At 40.1% G+C, this 24,956-nt stretch overlaps 1 protein-coding gene across 6 annotated transcripts in view; it reads right to left on the bottom strand.

Moving 5' to 3' along the window:
• The window catches only part of SMYD3 (SET and MYND domain containing 3), a 714,859-nt gene that overhangs the window by 168,995 nt on the left and 520,908 nt on the right, over nucleotides 1-24,956 (bottom strand). For all 6 annotated transcript variants that reach the window (XM_081486882.1, XM_081486881.1, XM_081486880.1 and 3 more), the window contains one exon: nucleotides 368-435. In XM_081486882.1, coding sequence (XP_081343008.1) covers nucleotides 368-435 — 68 coding nt within the window. The remainder of the gene's footprint in view (nucleotides 1-367; nucleotides 436-24,956) is intronic.

Below are 24,956 nucleotides of genomic sequence, written 5' to 3' on the forward strand. Positions count from 1 at the left end.
TTTGGTCATGCCCTGTAGCATGTGGGATACTAGTTCCCTGACCAGTTATCCAACCCACACCCTCTGCACTGGAAGCACACAGCCTTAAAACCACTGGACCACAGGGCAGTCCTCAACACAATTCCCAATAAGAATTTAAGTCTGAGGTCTGCCTCTCCATTAATAGGATAGAATATAATGTGGGGTTATAAAACTGTTTTCTTTAAACTTCACATTTTCCATTTTTCTTGTAATTTATCATTAAGTTTCAAGCTTGGCTCTCAAACCAGCTGCATGTAATAGCCTTTCTAACTACTTTTAAAAGGTTAGGGAGCTGGGTGGGAATTAAAGAGGCTTCTTCCAGTAAATGAAATAGCATCCACCCTACCTAGGATACAGGCCAACACCAACTTCCTGCATCTCTGCATTACAGATGGTGAAAGAGTTGCAGATCACCTGTAAAAACAAGAGGGAAACAGTCAGGATTACCTGTCACCTAAGAAACCTCATAGGCAAAAGAACAAAGATTTGTCAAAATAAAATGCAAGAGCCTTTTTAGTAGTTGCTTTGGAAAGACTCAAGCCAAACATGGATACTTTTCCATTTGTAAAAGAACACATCTGGGACATACTTTCCTTAAGTTTGAGAACTGATGACATATGGATAATCTTTAAAAAGCATATTTTTCTGTCAATATCATGGTGACACAATAAAAAGGTCATAATATGATGCATGAAAATCTAAATAGTATGTAGCGTATAAAGAAGACTGAGTGCTGAAGAATTGATGCTTTTGAATTGTGGTGCTGGAGAAGACTCTTGAGAGGCCCTTGGACAGCAAGGAGATCAAGCCAGTCAATCCTAAAGGAAATCAACCCTGAAGAGTCATTGGAAGGACTGATGCTGAAGCTGAAGCTCTAATACTTTGGCCACTTGATGCAAAGAGCTGGCTCACTGGAAAAGACACTGATGCTGGGAAAGAATGAGGGCAGGAGGAGAAGGGGACGAAAGAGGATGAGATGGTTGGATAGCATCACCAATTCATTGGGCATAAGTTTGAGGAAACTCTGGGAGATAGTGAAAGATAGGGAAGCCTGGTGTGTTGCAGCCCATAGGGTCACAAAGAGCTGGACAAGACTTAGTGACTGAACAACAATGTAGTGTGTGATCCTGTTCTTTAAACATACACACAGACACACATACATATATATTATATATATATAATTTGTATACATTAAAATAAAGAACTTTGGGTGGTTAAATGCAGAAATATCAACAACATCAAATATCAACATCAAAAACCACCACCACCACCACCACCACCATCATAAAACCCTCAGGCTTAAACCAGCACAATCTAATCCTCTCCATCAAGTATTCACAATTTAGAATACAAATAATCTATTTATTGAGAACCAGAGTCTCACCATGTTAGATTTTTCACGCAAACAAACTGCCTATAGTTTCTGAATGCCACTGTGTATCTGGGGAATAACAGCAACTTGTCTTTTATTCCTACAAAGGGTGAAGTACATCCTGAGTAATTCTGTGATCCAAGCTGATGACCAACCATATGAGCACAGGAAGTAATTCAATCAGGCTATGTACGGCACTGACTTGGTACATGGAACCCCACAATGAGTGTACAGCACGGGCCTGTATCCTATGAGGTGATGGGGCAAAAGAAATAAAAGATGCAATCACTGCACTTGGGGAACTTAAAACCTATGGAAGGGCATACAGAACCACGGAAAGAGCAGTGGACTCAGAAAATCTAGGGCCTGGCCGTAAATACTGCCTCAGTTAGGTATTAGGGATAGAATAAGAAAGAAAAAAATTAAAATCCCTGCCTTCATGGAGCTTAAGTACTAGCAGGGAAGACATAAATATTTGATAGAAAAATGTCACATGTGGATAAATGCTAAGGAAGAAATAAAGTAAAAGGGCAGAAAAAGGTGTTCAGGAAAGTTCTTTAGGACAATTCAGCAGAAATCTGAAGGAACTCTGGAGGAAGGAACATGTGTGTATCTAGGTGATGATGGTTCATGTCACAGCAAGTGCAAAGGCCCCGAGGTGGGAATGCTCTTGGGTACAAAAAGAAGGCTGATATGGCCAAAGCAGAGTAGGTAAGAAGAGGGGTGAGATATGAGATCAGAGAGGTAGCTAGATCATATAGGGACTTATAGCCATGCCTAGATTTTACTGTAAATGAGACAGAAAGCCACTGTGTTTATTCTGACCAAGGAGTGACTGGATCTGATTTCTATTTTGAAAGGATCATGCTGGCTGTTCTGTAGTGAATGGCTATAGAAACTCACAACTGGAAGTAGGGGAAATAGTTAGGAGATGAAACCAATAGCCCAGCTAAGAGATGATGGTGGCATGGAGGTTGGTAGCTGTCGAAATGGGGAGAAGCAGGTGGTACTGCCAATGGATTGCTTATGGAGATGAAAAGAGCGAAGGATAATGTTCGAGTATGGGGCCTGAACAAGATTGCCATCACCATATCTGTGAGGAAGACTGTGAAAGGAGCCAGGTTTGGTTACTGGAGTTGGGAGGAAGTCCAGTGGCTTGGTTTTAGTGATGCTAAACTTGAAGTGACCTATTAGACATCAAGTCAAGACTAAGAATGAGCAATTGGAGTTCAGGGGAGCAGTTAGGGCTGGACATAGACACTCAGGTCAAAACAGAACAAAACCCATCAAGAAGAAGACAGAAAAGGCCACTGCAGACTTGAGATGAACCAGCGACTACAAATGGATCTGGTTTGTTGTTATAAAGGTTCTGCAAAGGAAAAAGCAGCGATAGGAATTTCTCTGAATCAGCTTTACGTGAAAGAACATAAAGTATGAAAAAGCATTCAGTCCTTTTAGTCTCTTTCACTGTTCCAAAGAGCTCTTAGATGAAATCTAGTGCAACCTATCATGATTTGGCATTTTTCCTCTAAAAGTCGGATAAAACTGCAGTTTTAAGTCAGGAAATAAATTGGTGTACATATACATACTTTAGACACACACTCATTAAATTGCTTTAAGGGCATCTGTTTTATATTAAGCTGCAACAGTGTACCGCCTATACATATTTATGCATAAAATGGATGTTAAAAATATAGGACAAAAGATCCTGTGCTTTGTTTTTGAAACTTCATAAATATTTTTAAATGAGTATGAATCTTTTAGGGGGAAATATAAATTAGAACACCTATTTTAAATGTGTAATTAGGACTTTACCTAAAACAATTCACCAATGAAAAGCCAGGTCAAACAAATCTAATTTACTAATTTTTGAATCAAACCAAAATTAAATTTTTTTTCTGAACTATAAAGAAACAAAGTTTTTTCCAAAATAGGCATTCTGATGGGATTTTTAAAAAGGACAAGCTAACAAGGGGAAATATCAACTTGGCTCTCTTTTACTTCAGGAAACTCTTACTGATCCCAAGACTTATCTGACTTTTATTTATCTCTTTAGCAGCATTTATCGCACTGAATCATTTATCCATTTACTTGACACAACTAGACCATAAAATACTCAGAGGGCAGTGATAGAGTTTCATTCACCACTGTATCTCCCTGCCTAGCACAGTGCCTAGCACAGTGCCTGGCACATGGAAGACACTAAAAAACATTTTTTTCCAATAGATGGTTGCTTGGATGTAGACCTCAGCATGCCCAGAGAGTCATTATCCAAACAGGGTATGAGAAGGTGCCAGAAACAAATCAAAGGTATCCTGTGGGTGTGGAGAAGGGGAGATGGATGTAGTTCTGTGCCATGAAAAAGAATAAGTAGAAGTTAACCTTCCATCTCTCTTGTCCTTAGGCATCCAACTTTTATATTTTCTGCTCGTATTTCTTTGTCCATTCTTTCTCTCCATTCCAGCTCACTTTTGTCTCATCCTCTTTTCTTTCAGTTCAGTGAAGGGGAAGGCGGTAGTATTCATCAGAGGAGCATTAAGGACTTGTTTAATTCTCTGCTTAAAATGCCGTAAGTCCAATACACTGAGCACAAAATATGCATTTGGAAAATGAACGAACCAGTGACTAGACAGGTGATGGTCCTTCTCTTTTCCTTTCACTTCTCTTCCATCTCTTCTTTTTATTCTTTACTTTCTTCCCTTCTTTTCCTATTTTCACTATTATCAATCTGTCACCATCTCTCATTCTGTCCCACTCCACAATATAAGTAGGACTGTTTTAAAGTTTTATTTAACAAATCCTTAACAAGCCCTTCATTAGCAAGCCCTTCATTTGTATTCTGAGAGGTGTTGTGTGCTAGTGTTACTGAGCTAGCAAATAAAAAGTTTAATTTCTTGCATACATCTACTTTTACTAAAAAATATTGGTTCCATTCAGTAATATGTGATTTAAGAAAAGTGTTACAGGAATTCTTTTGACATATATAACTGACAGCAATGGTGGATATGAGTTAGGCTTCAGGTTTTATCTTTTTTGCACGAAATAATAGGTAGATAATATTTCCATATGTGCACTACTAAAATTTGAAAAGAATTCCTCTTTATACCAAGAGATAAAAGAATGTGTATGGAGCCAAAAATAAAAGTTTGAACATTTTCCAAAATATTATCTCTATACATAACATTTTCTTAGGAAATTAAACAGGTTAAACAATTAATGAATGAATATTTCACACAATAGAAAAGCCTATTAATGGGATTATTTCTAAGAAAGCAATTAGGTTAAAAAAGTATTTTTTAAAAACTAAGCTTGACTATTACTATAAGAATATTTCCCATGACATGAAACTAAAACATGCATTTAAATTATTTTATAATTATTGAATGTAACGTTACATGTACTTTTCATCATTTTTCTTTTGAAATAACTGAAAGTCTTTATAAGATAAATTGTAGCCTTTCTAGATGGTAAAAACCTAGTGAATGAGTAGAAGTAGCCATGGAACGTCTCTATTTTGTAAAAACAACAAAAACAACAAAAACTAAAGTGAACTTTAAAATATTCTATAAACCAAATTCTTAAGTCATTTTGTTCATGTTCTAGGTCCAGAACCTGACATTTTTGAGTTTAAAAACTTCTCTGCAGCAATCAATACCACTTATTTAAATTTCAAATCTTTTGGTCAAATTTTCTGAACTAGAAGCCTTCTATTATAGTGCCAGACAAATGAAGATGTTTGAGACACAAGAGAAAATCACCAACATAATGGCTTTTAATGGCAAAGCTGAACAGCCATAAGAGCTTACCACCGATTCAGAATAGAGTAATTCTACACCCTAACAGGAGAAGCCATCCACTTCCCAGCCGCCCCCACCCAGCCCAATTACTGATTTTTACAAAGAACTGAGTCTTGTGTGCAAGTAGCTTTAGCTGGTTTCTAGCCTACTTCAAAGAATGCTTTCAATTTCAAAATATATAAATTTTAAAACACATTTAAACATAGAGGAACTCAGTTTCTGAACCGAATATAAAGTGGTCTCCTCAAAGACCATCTGCATCTCCTTAAAAATTTCTCTGTTTGAAGCACAAATAGAATGCTCACAACACAGGACTTTTGACACATAGAGTTTATTAATTAGAGGGAGGGAAGGTACCTTTTCAAAAGGAAGCTTACTGCATTTAGTTTTATTAAGCTCTGTGGACAGAAAGAAAGGAAGAAGAAGAGTAGGCACGTATGAAAATCAAAAGCAGGGGTTTTCATTCAAAATAACGGCCCTCCCCGCTACTCCTTGAACTAACAAGGCTCTAACTTCACAAGCAAGATAAGTATTTTAGTCAGGGAATATTATTCTCTTTCCATAGAATATATTTTATTGAATAAAGAATTCTTTCCAAACATTCTCACAAGCCTTAAGAGATTAAAATCTTTATTGCTTGCTCCCTCCTATCTGCATGGCAAATATTTGTCCCTCTTTCATGACTCAAAGCAGGCCTTTCTTAATATCTCACTCCCTCCTTTGGTCACTCATTTACAGTCTTTTCCTAGCCTTGAAGATGAAGGTTTTGCAGTCTCCAGACGGGAAGAACAATGGGAGGAGACCAGGCTGCAGAAGAAGTTTTCTCAAAAGACAAAACATAAATTCCAGGATCCACAAGTGTTCCCTAGGCTTACAACAGTAAGGATGGTTGTGACATCTGTTTCAATCAGAATTTTTAACAATAAATATATAAGACAAGGGCTGCAATATATTTTCCCTTTATCAGGAAGTAGCTGGCAAGCCTCCATGTTGTGTTTTGAGTGAGCTGTAAGGAGGTGAGGGCAAACCAGTCTGCTTGAGATCCCATCACTGAGCCACGTCTCTGCTGCACTGCAAGCCCCGTGGAGGTCTGACATTACTACGTTTACTAATGTGCTATTTCATTTGCAAACCTAATGGACCACTGGTTAAAGACAGCAAGCAAGGATTGCAAGGAGGAACACAAAAATAATTATTCTAAAAATAAATTATATAAATAATTCTATAAATCTGATTCAAGATGTCCCATATAATGACTTTGATCTGGTTGAAATTCCTACATAGCACCTCCAGACATTTCTAGTGTTTAGAAAATGTTAGAGAATGTATAATGAGTACATAATCTTATTTTTAGCAGGTGACATGAACTCTATTAAAGTCTTGCGCATGCTGCGCTAGGTTGCTTCAGTCGTGCCCAACTCTGTCCGCTTGCAGTGTGTTATTTGTCACCTAAAATCTTCTCTCTTGCTTCATCACTTAGAAACAGAACATAAAAATTGTGAAATCTAATCTAACTGGATTTTGAAAAGTGAATGATAGTAATGGCAAACATCAGGTCATGAAATCACGATACGGTCTAAGGCCAAACCAAAAATACTCATTTAAAAATCTGTATGTTGACATCTGTGGTCAATTAATACACAACAAAGGAGGCAAGATTACACAAAGTTGGAAAGATAGTCTCTTCAACAAAGGGTGCTGGGCAAACTGGATGGCAACATGTAAATAAATGAAATTAAATCATTCATTAATACCATACACAAAAATAAGCTCCAAATGGATTAAATGCCTAAATGTTAGACTGGACACTATAAAACTCTTACAAAGCACATAGGCAGAACACTCTCTGACACAGATCACAGAAATTATCTTTTTCGATCTGTCTCCTAGAACCATGGAAATAAAAACAAATAGGACCTAATTAAACTCAAAAGTTTTTGCATAGCAAAGGAAACAATAAACAGAATGAAAAGATAACCCACAGATTGGGAGAAATTATTTGCAATGATGTGACCGACAAGGGCTTAGTCTCCAAAATTTATAAATGGCTCATGAGGCTTAACTTCATCAAAAACCCAGTCAAAAAGTGGGCAGAAGACCTAAACAGACATTTTTATAAAGAAGACATGCAGATGACCAAGAGGCACATGAAAACATGTTCAACACTGCTAGTTATTAGAGAAATGCAAATCAAAACTAAAATGAGATATCCCTCAGTTCAGTTGCTCAGTCATGTCCAACTCTGCAACCCCATGGATTGCAGCACCCCAGGCTTCCATGTCCATCGCCAACTTCTGGAGCTTGCTCAAACTTATGTCCATTGAGTCGGTGATGCCATCCAACCACCTCATCCTCTGTTGCCCCCTTTTCCTCCTGCCTTCAATCTTTCCAAGCATCAGAGTCTTTTCAAATGAGTCAGCTCCTCTCATCAGGTGGCCAAAATATTGGAGTTTCAGCTTCAACATCAGTCCTTCCAACGAACACCCAGAGCTGATCTCCTTTAGGATGGACTGGTTGGATCTCCTTGCAGTCCAAGGGACTCTCAAGAGTCTTCTCCAACACCACAGTTCAAAAGCATCAATTCCTCAGCGCTTAGCTTTCTTTATAGTCCAAATCTCACATCCATATATGACTACTGGAAAAACCATAGCTTTGACTAGATGGACCTTAGTTGGCAAAGTAATGTCTCTGTTTTTTAATACGCTGTCTAGGTTGGTCATACCTTTTCTTCCAAGGAGCAAGTGTCTTTTAATTTCATGGTGGCAGTCACCATCTGCAGTGATTTTGGAGCCCCCAAAAATAAAGTCTGTCACTGTTTCCAATGGTTCCCCATCTAACTACCATGAAGTGATGGGACTGGATGCCATGATCTTAGTTTTCTGAATGTTGAGTTTTAAGCCAACTTTTTCACTCTCCTCTTTCACTTTCATCAAGAGGTTCTTTAGTTCTTCTTCACTTTCTGCCATAAGGGTGGTGTCATCTGCATATCTGAGGTTATTGATATTTCTCCCAACAATCTTGATTCCTGCTTGCGCTTCATCCAGCCCAGCATTTGGCATGGATATCCCTGACACCAGTCAAAATGACTATCATCAAAAAATCCACAATCAATAAACGCTGGAAAAGGCATGGAGAGAAGAGAATCCTTCTACATTGTTGGTGGGAATATAAATTGGTGCAGCCACTATGGAGAACAGTACGGTGGTTCCTTAAAAAACTAAAAACAGAACTACCATATGACCCTGCAATCCCACTTCTGGGGATATATTCAGAGAAAATCATACTTTGAAGAGATACATGCACTCCAGTGTTCACTGCAGCACTATTTACAATAGCCAAGACATGGAAGCAACCTAATGCCCATTGACAGAGGGATGGACAAAGAAGATGTGGTGTGTGTGTGTGTGTGTGTGTGTGTGTGTGTGTGTGTGTGTGTAAATAAAGAGAGAGAGCTCAATTGGTAAAGAATCTGCCTGTAATGCAGGAGATCCCTGCAATGCAGGTTCGATTCCTGGGTCGGGAAGATCCACTGGAGAAGGGATAGGCTACCCACTCCAGTATTCTTGGGCTTCTCTTGTGGCTCAGCTGGTAAAGAATCTGTTTGCAATGCGGGAGACCTGGGTTTGATCCCTGAGTTGGGAAGATTTCCTGGAGAAGGGAAAGGCAACTCACTCCAGTATTCTTACCTGGAGAATTCCATGGACTGTCTAGTCCATGGGGTTGCAAAGAGTCGGACACAATTGAGTGACTTTCACTTTCAGCCATTAAAAAGAATGAAATAATGTTGCAGCAACATGTATGAACCTAGAGATTGTTATATTGAGTAAAGTAAGTAAGACAGTGAAGAAATATCTTATGACAGCCCTTACATGGGGAATCTAAAAAGAAATTATACAAATTAATTTATTTACAAAACAGAAAAAAATTCACAGACTTAGAGAACAAACTTATGGTTGCTGGGAGGAAAGATGGTGAGAAGGGATAGTTAGGCAGTTTGAAATCGACACATACACATTGCTCTATTTAAAATGGATAATGAGCAAGGACCTACAGTATAGCACAGGGAACTTGGCTCAATGTTATGTGTCAGCCTGGATGGGAGGGGGGTTCAGCAGATAATGGATATATATGGTTGAATTCCTTTGCTGTTCACCTGAAACTATCACAACATTGTTAACTGGCTATACCTCAATACAAAATAAAGAGCATTAAAAAAAAAACTATGTGTTGATAAATAATGCTGTTTTGGTACAAAACTAACTTAAAGCAAATTAAACCATGTATACCACTTGTTCAATGGAAAAATTAAAAAACTGTCCTTGTGTTAAATGAATATTCATGTATGGATGTGAGTGTTGGACTATAAAGAAAGCTGAGTGCCGAACAATTGATGCTTTTGAACTGTGGTGCTGGAGAAGACTCTTGAGAGTCCTTTGGACTGCAAGGAGATTCAAGCAGTCAATCCTAAAGGAAATCAATCCTGAATATTTATTGGAAGGACTGATGCTGAAGCTGAAACTCCAATACTTTGACTACCTGATGGGAAAAAGTGACTCGTTGGAATAGACCCTGATGCTGAGAAAGATCGGAGAAGGCAATGGCAACCCACTCCAGTACTCTTGCCTGGAAAATCCCATGGACGGAGGAGCCTGGTAGGCTACAGTCCGTGGGGTTGTTAAGAGTCGGACATGACTGAGCGACTTCACTTTCACATTTCACTTTCATGAATTGGAGAAGGAAATGGCAACCCACTCCAGTATTCTTGTTTGGAGAATCCCAGGGACGGGGGAGCCTGGTGGGCTGCCGTCTATGGGGTTGCACAGAGTCGGACACGACTGAAGCGACTTAGCAGCAGCAGCAGCTGGGAAAGATTGAAGGCAGGAGGAGAAGGGGATGCCAGAGGATGAGATGGTTGGATGGCATCACTGACTCAATGGACATGTGTTTGAGTAAGCTCCAGGAACTGGTGACGGACAGGGAAGCCTGGTGTGCTGCAGTTCATGGGGTCGCAAAGAGTCAGACACAACTGAGTGACTAAACTGAACTAAATGAATATTATTGATTTGGTAAATGTATTTTAATACAACCCAGGTAATAAATAATCTTACTTTTAAGTAAACTACTTTATCACATCCCATATAACAACGTTTAGAAATGTGTGCTTCTAGACCCTGGTACATTCAAGTACTGTTTCCACAACTTTAAGAGTGTCCTTCACGTTTCAAGCCATGGTCACAAATAGTGTACCCTAGACATATAGAGGGCCTCCCAGGTGGCGCTAGTGGTAAAGAGCCTGCCTGCCAATGCAGGAGACATAAGAGATGTAGGTTTGATCCCTGGGTTGAGAAGATCCCCTGGAAGAGGGCATAGCAACCCACTCCAGTATTCTTGCCTGGAGAATCTCATGGACAGAAGAGCCTGGTAGGTTGTAGTCTCTGGGGTCACAAAGAGCTAGACACAACCGAAGTGACTTCATGCACATGCACACATATAGAATACTCAGCATTGACTTGCCAAGGCTAAAATCAACATCAAGGTCAGTATCATAAGTGAAGGAACAGCAATCATAAATTTGGGCTTTCTGTTTTACATTTTTCCCAAGGTCAAACAACCCAATGTTAGCAAATGAGGATTCAAAGAATAAAGCCCCTTTAGATATCATGTTTGCTTTCTAAAACCCACCCACATTTTCATTTTTCTAAGGGCTTTACTCACAGCAGAACTTATTATATCTTCAACAACTGTCCTTGATAATAGAAAGCCAAACAGAAATGATATTCACAAATTTGCCCATTGTTCTTTCCCTGGGGATATTACCTGGCATTTCACCTCGTTATAAGTCATCTGATGAAAAAACCACTTACTGTAGATGTCTGTCAAGTACATATAAAAATATCAAGTCCTGGAACATGATTTTCATTGTTTAATTTTCCTCCCACATCCTGAGGCTCAGAACTACTATGATATTCTTAAATAATTTATTACAGGATATTGTAGGTTTCCATAGCTCTGACATAAGAGTCTTTTCTGTTAAAAATTTCATTGAGTCACGCTCCTATCTAAAAAGTTTATGACTACAGCGAATTCAACTTTTTTCCACAGAGCACACTTAAAGATTCTTTTGTTTGACCTGAATCGCAAAAAATGTTCTCTTACATGATCATCTAGTTTCATTATTCTCTTTCCATGTAAACAGAGCAACAATCTACCTGCAGGCAGTCGAGTATTCCTCACTGTAATTTTTCTGAAAGTGTGTTAGTCGCTCAGTCGTGTCCATCTCTTTGCTACTCTATGGACTGTAGCCCACCAGGATCCTTTGTCTGTGGAATTCTCCAGGCAAGAATACGGGAGTGGGTTGCCATTTTCTTCTCTAGGGGAGCTTCTGGATCCAATGATTGAACCCAGGTCTCCTGCGTTATAGGCAGATTCTTTACCACCTGAGTCACGAGGGAAGCCAATTTTTCTGAGTTCCAGTGCTACACTTCTAAATGAAGTATGCTAGGTGATGTGTGTCACCTGACTGAGCTGAATTGGATAGAGCAGAGTATGCCTCAAATCATCTGTGTTTTTCCATCAAGTTAATGGAGAAAAAGAAAACTACAGAAAAATACTCCATGTGAAAGGTAATACTGAGCACTAGCCAACTGCTTAATGTAATCCCCAAATGAAAGATAAATTCACATGTGAGCTAAGGTTATGCTCACTATGTAGAAATTAAGGTGAGTATTCTTTCCAGGAGAAATGCTGGCAGGTGAAGGTTTATCATCCTGATCACACCTGACATCGCAGGGAGTGAAACCCCAGAAGCATATATTTCACCTTAGAGCACGTGAAGTGTGCAGGCTCATCTACAAGCTGCATGAACCTGTACCAGGGTGCTTTGCAGACTAGGGTTTGGAGCTGTTTCTGGCAGGCAATGGCCACAGTTGAGGAAGCACTTCAGTGGGTCAATCTTTGTGTGGTTTTCCATGCCTACCTGATCCCTGGACACTGCCTGTTGATCCATGTGAGCGGGAGCCAGGGAAGAAAGGACACCAGACTAGAGAGAGTCACAACTCTACTCATGTAGCCCAGTGTATGGAATGAGGCCGTGGGATGACAGTCCCTCTTGTGATCTTTCAAGGTGTGCCCCTTTATCTTCAGAAACACAGTCAAGTAAAAGAGAAGATAAACCATGGCTTCATCCCCGCCCAACCCCTTTCTCTAAGAGGTAATCAGCCTTTCCCCCGCTTCCTCCAGCCATTCTTACAGACAAATAGATACACAAAACAGACGGGTGGGATTTCAAGGCAAGAACCCAGTGTGATTATTTGTCCTTTCTTCTGGTACCATTTTAAATTAAACAGCATAATGAATACATAAATGGTACTATTCTCAGCCTCTCTTCTGACCAAGAGCCTGAGTTGGTGACTGGATAAAACACCAGCACACGCCCTGCACACCACTCTGGTGGTAAGCTACAGAGATTCCTAAGGGAGGACCCCTGGCCCCATTTAGAGTTCATCAGAATGTGAAGAGCAGGGTTATCTGGAAAAGCAGATTAAGTATATCTTTTCTTCTGTAACGTGCATTGCTGAAAATAAAGTTTGCTAGTCTTGGCTAGGCTGTGGGACTCTATAGTAAGAAAGCAATATATTGTTGTTCAGTTGCTAAGTCATATCCGACTCTCTGCGACCCCATGGACTGCAACACGCCAGGCTTCCTTGTCTTTCAGTATCTCCTGGAGTTTGCTTAAACTCATGTTCATTGAGTCAGTGATGCCACCCAACCATCTCATCCTTTGTCACCCCCTTCTCCTCCTGCGTTCAATCTTTCCCAGCATCAGGGTCTTTTCCAATGAGTTGGCTCTTCAAATCAGGTGGCCAAAGTATTGGAGCTTCAGCTTTAGCATCAGTCCTTCCAATGAATATTCAGGGTTGATTTCTTTTAGGATTGACTGGTTTGATCTCCTTATTGTCCAAGGGACTCTCAAGAGTATTCTCCAGCACTAGAGTTTGAAACCATCAATTCTTTGGTGCTCAGCCTTCTTTATGGTCCAACTCTCACATCTGTACAGGACTACTGAAAAAATCATAGCTGTGACTATATAGACCTTTGTCGGCAAAGTGATATCTTTGCTTTTTAATAAGCTGTCTAGGTTTGAAGCATGAGCTTTAAATAAAAAGATCTTCCCTGTTGTTGTTTGAGGTTTTGATCTTCCTTAGGTAAAGAGGTCATTTATCTTTGTAAATACATAAAACATTTTTGTTTTCTCCAGTTTTCTGTTAATGGCAAAAGAATGGAAGTGAATAAAGTTCTACTGATTCTTGAGACACTAAAAAAATTTAAAAGAAAAAAAAAGATAGACAAGCCCTAGGCTAGGGAGAGAGGCTGACTGCTGGACTTGAATCTGGTCCTGACCAAATCTTCCAGTCTCTTTCCTGGCACTGGCCTCTCATGCTGCCTTTGAATTTTCTACTCTTAATACCCTAATGTCTCTGTGGGGCGGGCCAATCTTTCTGTCTAGAATTGTCTCCTCTCCTTTTTCCACCTATTGAATGGACTCCCACTGATTCTTTGAGGTCCACCTGAAAAATCTTCCCTCCTGGGAGGCCTTCGGACTTGCCCAGCAGGGAAGTGAGGCCCCTTGGCCAGAACTCCTGCAGTGCTATTCACAGATCCACTGCCACACTTGATGCAGGACATTATGATGAGTTCTGTACGCCTGACTTCCAGGCAAGTAGATCTTCCACTTTATTCTTTTTCTCCTCCCGGCTCAGACAGGTCTGATACATTGAGTATTTCAAAAAAAATGTTTGCTGAATGAATGATTATGGACTGAGTACATTAGTGACTCTGTTAGCTTTTGTGACTTCTATGTAGAAATGTTCATAAACCAAGGCAATCATCACTGTACAGTAAAAAAAAAAAAAGTTCTCTTAACATCCTCCACTCTTCCACATTTTTCTCTCTTTCCCCATCTCCATTCCTTCCTACAACAAAGTCACTCAGCAAATCACATAGACAGGTTCTGGAACTGTAAGAAGATATGCAGTCAGAATCCTGCGCTCAAGGACTCTGACACCAGCACGCAAGACAGCTGTACGAACTACATCACATGCAAACTGAACTAGTGCCCAGTGGAGAGGTCTCTAGCTGGGCTGGGTCAAGTCAGGGAAGGCTCACTGAAGATCGGATGCCAAAAGAGGGACCGGGAACCTGGAATCACAAGTGTAACTCAAACTTCTTATTCCTTCTGGGACAAAGTGCGAAAATATCAACTTAATCATAAATTCTAAAAATCTGCTTCCTAAGATCAAAGAAAACTGACATAAACTTAATACCTATACAGACCCCTTTGACTTTAAAAAGTTAAAGGTGGTCACATCTGATAACGGCAGATATTACAAAGGAAACACCAACAAGTAAAAGGAATAGGAGCCTAGGATTTTGCCAGATGGTAGGAAATACCCACCACATTTCTTTCTTGGTTTAAAAAGGTCCACAAGCCTCTGATGTGTACCTTGTTTTCACTCCATATTGTGGAGAGGAGAAAAAAGGATTTAACTGTTTTCTCTGAAGAACCAGAAAGGGTATACTTCAATTAAAAAAAGAAAGAAAGAAAAGAACCAGAAAGGAGATGCAGGAAGAGCAGAATGCAAGGTGTGGGTTCACACCACTGAACCCACAATTTTCCAGCACAGCGAAGCCACGACTAAACCTAAATGCATCGCCTGAGAGACAGCTGACACTTCTGTGGTGCACTTGGAAGCACTTCTCACTTGATCTCGTCTAATTTTTCAGTCTGCCAATGAGCTATGAGTACTGTGGCTTCATTTTAAGGATGAGGAAAAGCAGGCTCAGAGAGATCAGTGCATGTTCTCTGCGACAGATTCACTTGCTCTCACACAGCAGCAAAATGTAGTTCATCTTAGCAAAAAACTCAATCCTGGAGGAATTATAGACAGAACAGATTGAGAGAGGGCATTCACTGAAAGGTGAGATCTGGAAGGATGGTGTACCAGGGTCTTCACATACGAGGATTTATTCATTCATTTATTAAGGGCCTTTTTTATGTACCAAAAGCTCAGCTGGTAAAGAATTTGCCTGCAATGAGGGAGACCCTGGATCAATTCCTGGGTTGGGAATACCCCCTGGAGAATGGATAGGCTACCTACTCCAGGCTTCTTGGACTTCCCTAGTGGTTTAGCTGGTAAAGAATCCAGCTGCAGTGTGAGAGACCTGGGTTCGATCACTGGGTTGGGAAGATTCCCTGGAGAAGGGAAAGGCGACCCACTCCAGTATTCTTGCCTGGAGAATTCCATGGACTGTATAGTCCATGGGGTCACTAAGAGTCCGACACAACTGAGCGACTTTCACTATGTACCAAAGTACCAGGAGCAAGGAGCAAACGCTACCCCTTCCACCATTTTGCCTGGTGATCCCAGTGAAACAAGTAAAAACAAATGTCACGTTTCTCTCCAGTTCTGACAAATTTTAGCCTTCCTCAGCCAAAGATTATTTTCCTGACTACTGACCATATTTCTTTATAAGTCACTATGTCAAAATACAAGTTGCAATAATGCAGGGCACCACTCTGATCTGTCAGGTCAATTTAGAAACACATGAGCCCACTGCTCTTCCACGGCCCTGGGAGGCAGGCTGGCCTCCCCGTCCCCTGATCATTCACACAAAGGACTGCTGAGGATTACTGAAGACCAGCTGGGAGATGTCAAGTAAAATGGATGGCTTTTGAATTTTTCCCTCTCCCACTGTCTGACTGCAGCCCATCGCCTTCACCAAATTAGTGCCACAAAGAGAGGGATGTTCTCTCCCAGTGCAGTCTGGAAAGATCAGTCAGCTATAAAAGAACAAGCACCTGAAGAAAGAAGGAGAAAATGAGGCCCAGGATACTCTGTCACATGACTGTCATGGTATCTGCAGGCACTCACACAAGGAGGGATCAGAGACAGAATCTGGAAAGAACTCCTTCCCACGTGATCCTCTCTCTGAAACAACCATGATCGCTTTCTCTCCTTTCATGAATGCCTTCTGCTTTCCTACTTGATCACATTTAAACATCAGGGAATCTGTTATTTTTTATGTGGGATGAAATGTGCTACATTAGGTCCTGCATTTCTATGGGCTTCCCTGGTGACTAAGTTGGTAAAGAATCTGCCTGCAACGCAGGAAACCCAGATTCCATCCTTGGGTCAGGAAGATTCCCCAGAGAAGGAAATGGCAACCCACTTCAGTATTCTTGCCTGGGAAATCCCATAGACAGAGGAGCCTGGTGAGCTACAGTCCATGCGGTGGCGAGACTTAGACACGACTTAGCGACTAAACCACCATCACTGCATTTCTACATTATTGGCCAATTAGTTTAGATTAGGAAGAGCCCAAAAATAAAAGACCAGAATTTATCAGAAAGCTATAAACCACAGGAATTGTGAGGATTAAGTGAGATAATACATGCAGGCCTAAGAAAGTCTCCTGGCACACAGGAAGCTTAGTGAATAGTAGCAAGACCATTATTACTGCCCAGTTTATTAACTATAAGACAAACTCAATAATTAGTAAAATACACCGTTATATACACCACTAAGAAAAAACACAACCAAACTATGTTGGGTTGTCAGTCATATAAAACAGATTCCAATTTCAGAGATGTAAAATTATAAAAAATATGCAGCTTGGAATGAATAAAATATATCACTCTGTAGAACTCCAGGTTCCTGGAAGAACATCAGTTGATGTCGATAAACAGCTGGTATCTGAGGATGTCTGTGTCAGCACAGCCAAATCACGGCCTGAGTTTCTGACCTCTCGGATCGTCTCCCACAAGCAGACTGGGTTGCTCCCCTTGACTCTTACTATCACTCAAAGGCATTCACCACCACGATCAGTTCATTGTTTTCACCATCTTCTGAATCCGTCATCACAAAACAGACTATTGTAAGTCACTCAAAACCCAAAGGACAATCGTGATATAAAGTTACATCACTTGAGCCAAGTGAACTGTCTTGCAAATTTAGCTATACTCTGGAGGCTGACCTAACGCACATATGTTCCCAGTATCTTCTTTCAATACTCAGTTAAGCAGTGCAATTTCCCCTGGAAAGGAATTTGTTACTTTAAAGCCCAAGCTCACCTTTTTTCCCCACCTACCATATAGCTCTCTCTAAATAACCAAGTGAAAGCACTTTTGAGGATAGTTTGGGTAGAGACACTGCAGACAGATTTCAAAGTCACTCATCATTAGCCTGACAAGTCATACAGATAGGTATTGAATGCTCCAGCATCTTAGTAAGTTTTCAAGAAGAGTACTGTCCTTCAAGACTACTTAACACATAAGGAACTGAGAAAGATACACAAAGACATGTACAGAAACCACACAGGACCTGAAGAAAGAAAACACATGCTGTTTCTACAACACCCTTGTCACTTCACTGCCAAAGAGTGGGTAATCTTCTAAAGCCCCAGCCAGAGTCCTTGGTGACCAAGAGTGCATTGCATTCCTTGGTTATGCAAATATCTGAGAGGGAAATGTCCACTTAATGCTCACCTTGTCATAATGCAAATATACTCTTCAGATATATTTTTAAGAATACTTCTTCATGACCATAGATAAATCCTAACTATTAAAAATCAGATTATGCTGCCTGTGGTCTGGCCATTCAAACTCCCCACTTCTTTTGCATTGTCTTTTATAATGATCACTCTCAGAGTTGCCTACACAAAGAAGAAACATCTGAACTTCCTAATTTGTGAGATCCAACAGTCCACCCTTATGATCACAAAAGAGTCAAGTTTTCCTTTGCTTAGGTTATACAATTTTAATTAGTTTTTTAAATGAAAAATAAAATTCCAAATGATTCTTTCTTTCCCTCCAGCCTTATTTTGCACGTACTCTCTCCTCATTTTCCAGCAACATCTAAATGCAAAACAGAACATATTCACTGAAGGAAACAGAGTTTGATAATTAAAGCAAATAGAACTGAATTTGCATATGTAAGGTTTCCAACTTTGAATTTAGAGACAATGAGTAGAGAATTAATCTGCTGTTTGTGAAAAAAAAATCAGTAAGTTATCAATGGCAGGAAAGGAAATGTTGGTTTCAAAGAAAATAACACAGAAATATCCCTATGTGAAGATTATTATTACAAAGACTATTTGAAGGGGAAAAATAAACCAAAGCATTATCAATAAAAGATAAGTTCACAAAACTGAAAGGCAAGGATCATTTTGGGAAATGGAGCAAAAATGAAATAGAAAGGAAAAAGGCATAAAAAGGAGATTAAGGAAACAGTAAGTTGACAACAAAAAAGTTATAAGGATAGCAAACACAAGTATGAGAATTACTGATTTCTAGTAGTATTTGGCTTGCCACAAGGAAAAATAAAAGATTGACAGGAATAGGAAAAAAGACAATGAGTTTTACATGACTGCCTGATAATAATTTAGTCCACTAAGTCAGAGGGTTGATCTTCAGAAGCAAATCAATGAAGATGCAGCTTACAGGTAAATGGGGAGAGTCTAGTGTGGTGGGCACTATTGTTACCACTGTTCTAATCTGAGCAGATTGTGATACAGGCTCCCCAGATGCTCCTGCTACTCATTAAAGAAACGTATCTCCCCCTCCCCATGGCTTCCACCATGGCGAAGATTCTGTGCAAAAGAAACACTGAAAGTTGACACGCACTAACCATATGCTTTGTAACATAGTGGAGACACAGCAAGTTTTACTAGGCTAAAGGCAAACAAAGCATTGGCTACCCACAGCAGCAGAGAGCTGTAAAACTCTTTCTAAAATGAAGAGCCTCAGCTTCCCAAATGCCCTCAGCTGTACATGTTGGAGTGTCACATTCCAGCCAATGCCTTTTGAACATACTCAACTACCTTTCCCTATGCGGGGGTCAGTGCATACCTAGATGATATATCAAGGCAAAGACTAAATATCGTTACTGTTAGGAAGGCACTAGAATCAAAACAGAAAGGCAGTTATCAGATAGAATAGGTAGCAATTAGAGGCTGAGCAGGAGGCTGTAGGAATCTAAAACAAAGGAGCTTGGCAAGCATGTAATCATGAAATCCCCAAAACACCCCAGAAAGTGATAAAGATAAATACCTTTGGGTAAAGTGTCATTTCCCGAACGAGGAATTCAAGACAGTTAGACCTCTTTGGTCCAGTGTATTTGGAGAAAGAAACAAAGTCAGGTGAGATGTTTTTCTTCCATACTTAAATATACTATAATTGGGAAACTTGTCTACATTGATATACTAGACTCCACCTATATAAAATCTTTAAATAAACTAAAAATATTTTTCAGGATGTTATTCTGAGGAGAGGCGGTAGGGATAGAAAATGTCAAGAACACGAGCTTACATGTAGGGTTCAGTGTTCAAGAATGAACAGCAAACATAACAAAAACCTGACTCAATGGACATGAATCTGAGTAAACGCAGGAAGATGGTGAAGGACAGGGGGAACCTGATGCGCTGCAGTCCATGGGGTCACAAAGAGTCAGACACGACTTCGTGACTGAACAACAATAAATACTTTCTGAAGTATATTATGTGATTAGTTTTTGGCCTGTTCTTCAACTACAGTACTACATACCATAAATGAAGCCTAGAAGCTCAACACCAAGTTAAGGTTAAAATGTGTTTAGTAAGTTGTACCTACTAAGGCCCAGAGAACTTCAGAAAGATTTTCAACAATGATTTTTGTTGAAATTTTAAGAGATTTTCTGTTTAACTTTTTTGGAACACAATAATCCTCTTTACCTTGAATAATTAAAAGTGAAACAGCTAATGGATGTAATGAGTGAGTGAGTAAAGTCACTCAGTCATATCTGACTCTTGGTGACCCCATGGACTGTAGCCTGCCAGGCTCCTCCATCCATGGGATTTTCCAGGCAAGAATACTGGAGTGGGTTGCCATTTCCTTCTCCAGGGGATCTTCCAGACCCAGGGATAGAATTCAGGTCTCCAGCACTGCGAGCAGACTGTCTACCGTCTGAGCCACCAGGGAAGCCAATGGATGTAATACTTTTAAGTGAAAAGAAACTAAAATGTAGTGCATGAGGTACCTTTACATGTTAAGGCACTGATGTGATTAAATCAGAGATAAGTGATCAAATCCTGAGCTATCAACATTATAATTAGGAAAAGTATATTTCTCCTTAGTCTTTACCCATTTTCCCCTGTATAAATATTTGTTGCAAATACTGCTAATCTTTCCCAGGTAAATGTTTTAAAGATATTAGGTAAAATGCAGTTGGTAATGCCTTTCCTGAATTGCTTGTTATGTGGCAATTAAATAAATACAAGGATGCAGATCAAGATGGGACAGATGCAGGAGTCAATGTAAAACCAGGGCAAAAAGGTAAGATAAAGAAAGTGGTAGATCATTCCGAATTAAATTACCAATCAGGTCATATCTCTGTGTCAGCTCTAACATTCATCCCTTTCTTTCCATTTCCACTGCTTCTTACACCTTCATGATCTTTTGCTTGCAACTTTCCAAGGTAGGCTCTCTGCGAACTCTCCCATTCCCTGCATCTTTTTCCAACCCATTCTTCAAAATGCTACCAGATAAAGAGAAATCTGAGATCCACTGAGTAGTTGCAGAATAAAGACAAAATTCTTTAGCATGACATTAAAGGTCCTGAGTCTAGCCGCATCCCTTCTTCTCTTTGCATCCAGCACTAATTCTAAGTTTCAGTTACACTGGCCTCATTCTCATCTGTCATGTCCTGTACTCAAGGGATGTTACATTTTTGTTTACAGTGTTTCCTTTTTTAATATAATTTTATTTATTTATTACTTATGTTGTGCTGGGTCTTCACTGCTGCACAGGTTTTTCTCTACTTGTGGCGAGCGGGGGGCTACTCTCCAGTTGTGGAACACAGGCTTCTCACTGTGGTGGCTTCTCTTATTGCAGAGCATGGGCTCTAGGGCACTTGGGCTTCAGAAGTTGCGGCTCCCGGCCTCTAGAGCACAGGCTCAATCTTTGTGGCACAGGGCTTTGTTGCCCCGGGGTATGTGGGATCTTCCCAGATCAGGGATCCAATCAGTGTCTCCTGCATTGGCAGGCGGGTGCTCATATGGCATTTATCATATTCTACTTTGAATTGAAACTTTGTAATGGAAATTATGTAAAAATTAATCTCTACATGGGACTATAAGCAACTGAACACCACGAGGCATATCTCTCAAGCACTTTGTGGCATTTATTTGCTAATATGTCTTTTCTATTTCAATAAACCATAAATTTCTTGAGGTCATGATCCATGCCTCCCTCTAAAAATATTTCAAATAATTAAATATATATCAAAAATATAAATATGATACTTAATATAAATGTATGTCAAGGTTCCACTTACTCACTAAATAAACAGAAATTAACCAGAGTTTCCTGTGTGGGTGGAACCGTACAATAGCCTTTGTGCTTCCCCCATCTCATTCCCTCTCCATCTTCCCGAGATTATCGCTGTCTTAATTTTGTGTAACTTATTCCCTTGTTTTTATGATAGTCTTATCCCATATGCATGTATCCCTAAACAACATAATGTTTATTTTTCATGCTTTTGGTTTCCTATGAATGGAATCATACTGATTTATTACTGTGTTGCAACTTATATGTGTTTGGTTTTTGGCTCAACATTATGCTCCTAAGATTCACATATGTTGATGTGTGTAGCTAGAGTTTATTCATTTTCACTACCTAAGACAACCTCCTGCAAAGGAGCTCTGGGAGGCACATACAAGAAAAATGTCCATAGTGACATCATTTATAAATGTAAAAACTGCAATTGACCTGAATGTTTCTTATCAGGAGGATATGTAAATAAATCAAGATATTTTCCACACTTGTACTTACTAATGTGTCTGGCACACAGTAAGTCTCCATATGTATTTTTTAAATAGATAAATGGACTTGAGGAAAAACAACAACTGATTCACCATGGCCTCCCCCTGCAAGCCCAACACATAACACACACTCATATGCTCAGTAAATATCTGAGACATTTATTCACAAAATCAGGTTAGCCCCTAAGGCTGGCACTGGACAGGTACTCAGATAAACTGACAACTTAGACAAACTGCACTGAGCAAGTGAGAGAACAAAGTGGAAACTGCGATGTGGCAATTCCTGGTGGCTCAGTGGTAAGGAATCTGCCTGCCAAGCTGGAGACCCAGGTTTGATCCCTGGGTGGGGAAGATCATCTGGAGGAGGGCATGGCAACCCACTCCAGTATTCTTGCCTAGAGAATCCCATGGACAGAGGAGCCTGGTGGGCTACAGTCCATGGGGTTCCAAAGAGTCAGACACGACTGAGCGACTAAACAACAATGCCTACCGCAAGCTAGGTGGATGGAGTGTTACACTTGATGGTGTTTATTCTACCTGCTTACTTTTGAGCCCCTACAAACCACTGTGGCTCACAGGCATCCTCTTCGCTCTATGCAACCCACCCTCTCCCCCATCTCCTCTATCTCCTTTGCTACTCTCTTCTGAATGAATTTGCTCTGCTATACCTGGGAAGGATTAGGGATGGTGGCAAGAACTGACCTTTGAATTTCCATTCTCTGCCCACCCATCTCAGGCTGTGACTTGCTCTAGTGATAACTACATTCTCTTAGGCAATGATCTGCCTGTCACTGTGTCACCATTTGCACATTGCAGACCCATTTTCAGGCAGCTGAACTACCCTGCCTTTTGCCTTTTTAACATATTTGATGTCAGCTCTTCAGCAAAACCTAGAAAAAATGATCACCATTCCAGCATGCTATTAGTCTACTTCTCATTTTACTGAAATAGAAACTAATCCTCAGGATAACATTGCTGGTGAAGACGCAGGGGAAGACAAATTACATCAGACCAAATGAGTATGTGTTTATCTGCAGCACTAGTCAATTCCTTTCAAAAGAGTTGGTATAGAAAATGATGAAAAGGGATTAAATCCAAAGGTAAAGAAAAGACTGTCAACTACAGACAAGCTTTTCCATGAAACTGAGTATTATTTGTAGAAGTTCATCTCACTGAGTTTTGCTGTCATCATTTTATCATGGTCATAATTTAGACCTGATTATTTAGCCAAAAAAAAAAAAAAAAAGGCAGGAGGCTGCTGTGGAAAGGAAGGAAGGAAGGGGAAAAGTCATTATTCTGACACAGCAAATATATAAATACAAAGCCACACACATCATCCTCTCCTTCACTTCCGTTTCATTATTAAATCTCCCTCACCTGCTTTCCCATGGCTCCACTAGTCTCATTTCCTCTTCCACATCTCCCTTGCCTCTCTTGATAAAGATCCTTGGACAGGATTAGAGAGTAGCCAGTCCTTACTTTTTAACTTCAACTTTTCTCCAGGCAAGGCTTTTCCTTTCTAATTTGAGTTACAATTTCACTGCAAATAATTCAACTCTTTCTTTTACACTCTGGGTCTTTCTTAGGATGGCTATATTTCTTGCATGTGCTTTTAGCTAAAGCATATCCTCTGCTCCAGACATATTGCTACTACACTTGAGTAGGTTCAAAATCCTTCCTCAAACAAAATATATCTATCATATAAACACTGTCTCCTCCACATACTTCAATCAAATCCAGTAGCTTCCCTGACCTTTTCTTCTGACTCTCTCAGAAATCCTCATCATCTCACTCTCTTAGTTCGTCTGCTAAAAGCAGGATATCTGGAAAAATCATAACTTACATTTCTAATCACTTTCTCTCTCAAAGCCTTAGGAAGTAATAAGCACAATCATTACCTTGGATTTAATTTCACTCCATAATGCAGAAATATGTGGTTAGGTAAAAATAACAGGATCCTTGCCAAAAAAAAACAAAAACAAAACAGTCTAATGTTAAGAGTTTACAACAGCCAAGGTAGGGCCTCTGGGTGTAATTATTACAGAGACTTTAGGAAAAGAGGAGAAAGATTTTTAACAGCTACAGTGAGTCAGGAACTATGTGAGGTACTTTCACATATCCTCTTATCTAAACAAAAGTTGGGAAAAATTACTACCACCCTCAATTTACAGATGAAGAAACCAACACTTAGAATGGCCTCATACTGGTGTCAGGATTTGAACCTAGAGTTTTCTGATCATCACGCTCCAAAGCAGGACAAGTTAAATTTGAAGGCATCTTAAGGTGGTTCAGATGGTAAAGAATCTGCCTGCAATGCAGGAGATTGGGGTTTGATCCCTGGTCAGGAAGATCCCCTGGAGAAGGGAATGGCAACTCACTTCAGTATTCTTGCCTAGCTAATTTCATGGACAGAGGAGCTGGCAGGCTACAGGGGGGTCACAAAGAGTTGGACACAACTGAGTGATTTTCACTAAGAGGGGTGAAGGCTATAAAACACTTCTGACAATGCAACTGCACACGATGGAGGCGGCTGCCTCATTATACTCCTGCATCCTTTCCTCACCTTCTCTCCCCTCATGTGCCATAAATCTCCCTACCTCCAGCTGTACAGATCATCATACTCATCTTTAAAGTGATGCACTAAAGAATGATTCTGAGCCTTTCCGCAGGTTCTTCCCTTTGTTTGAGATGTCCCCTCTTCTTTCTTCATCTATTTATGTACTTATTCCAAAACCCAGCTCAAGGGTCACCTCCTTCAGGTAGCTTTTCCTCACCTGGTTCCAGCCTGATTTAGATGTTTCTCCTGCACAGCAAAGCACATACCCCTCCAGAGTACTTATCCTGCTGGCTCCTCATTACTCATTTATTTGACAGTTTCCCCCACTAAGCTCCTGGAGGACAGGAGACACATT

The sequence above is a fragment of the Giraffa tippelskirchi genome, chromosome 5 (assembly GCF_054371585.1).
Source record: "Giraffa tippelskirchi isolate mGirTip1 chromosome 5, T2T-mGirTip1v1.2.pri, whole genome shotgun sequence".
Lineage (NCBI taxonomy): Eukaryota > Metazoa > Chordata > Mammalia > Artiodactyla > Giraffidae > Giraffa > Giraffa tippelskirchi.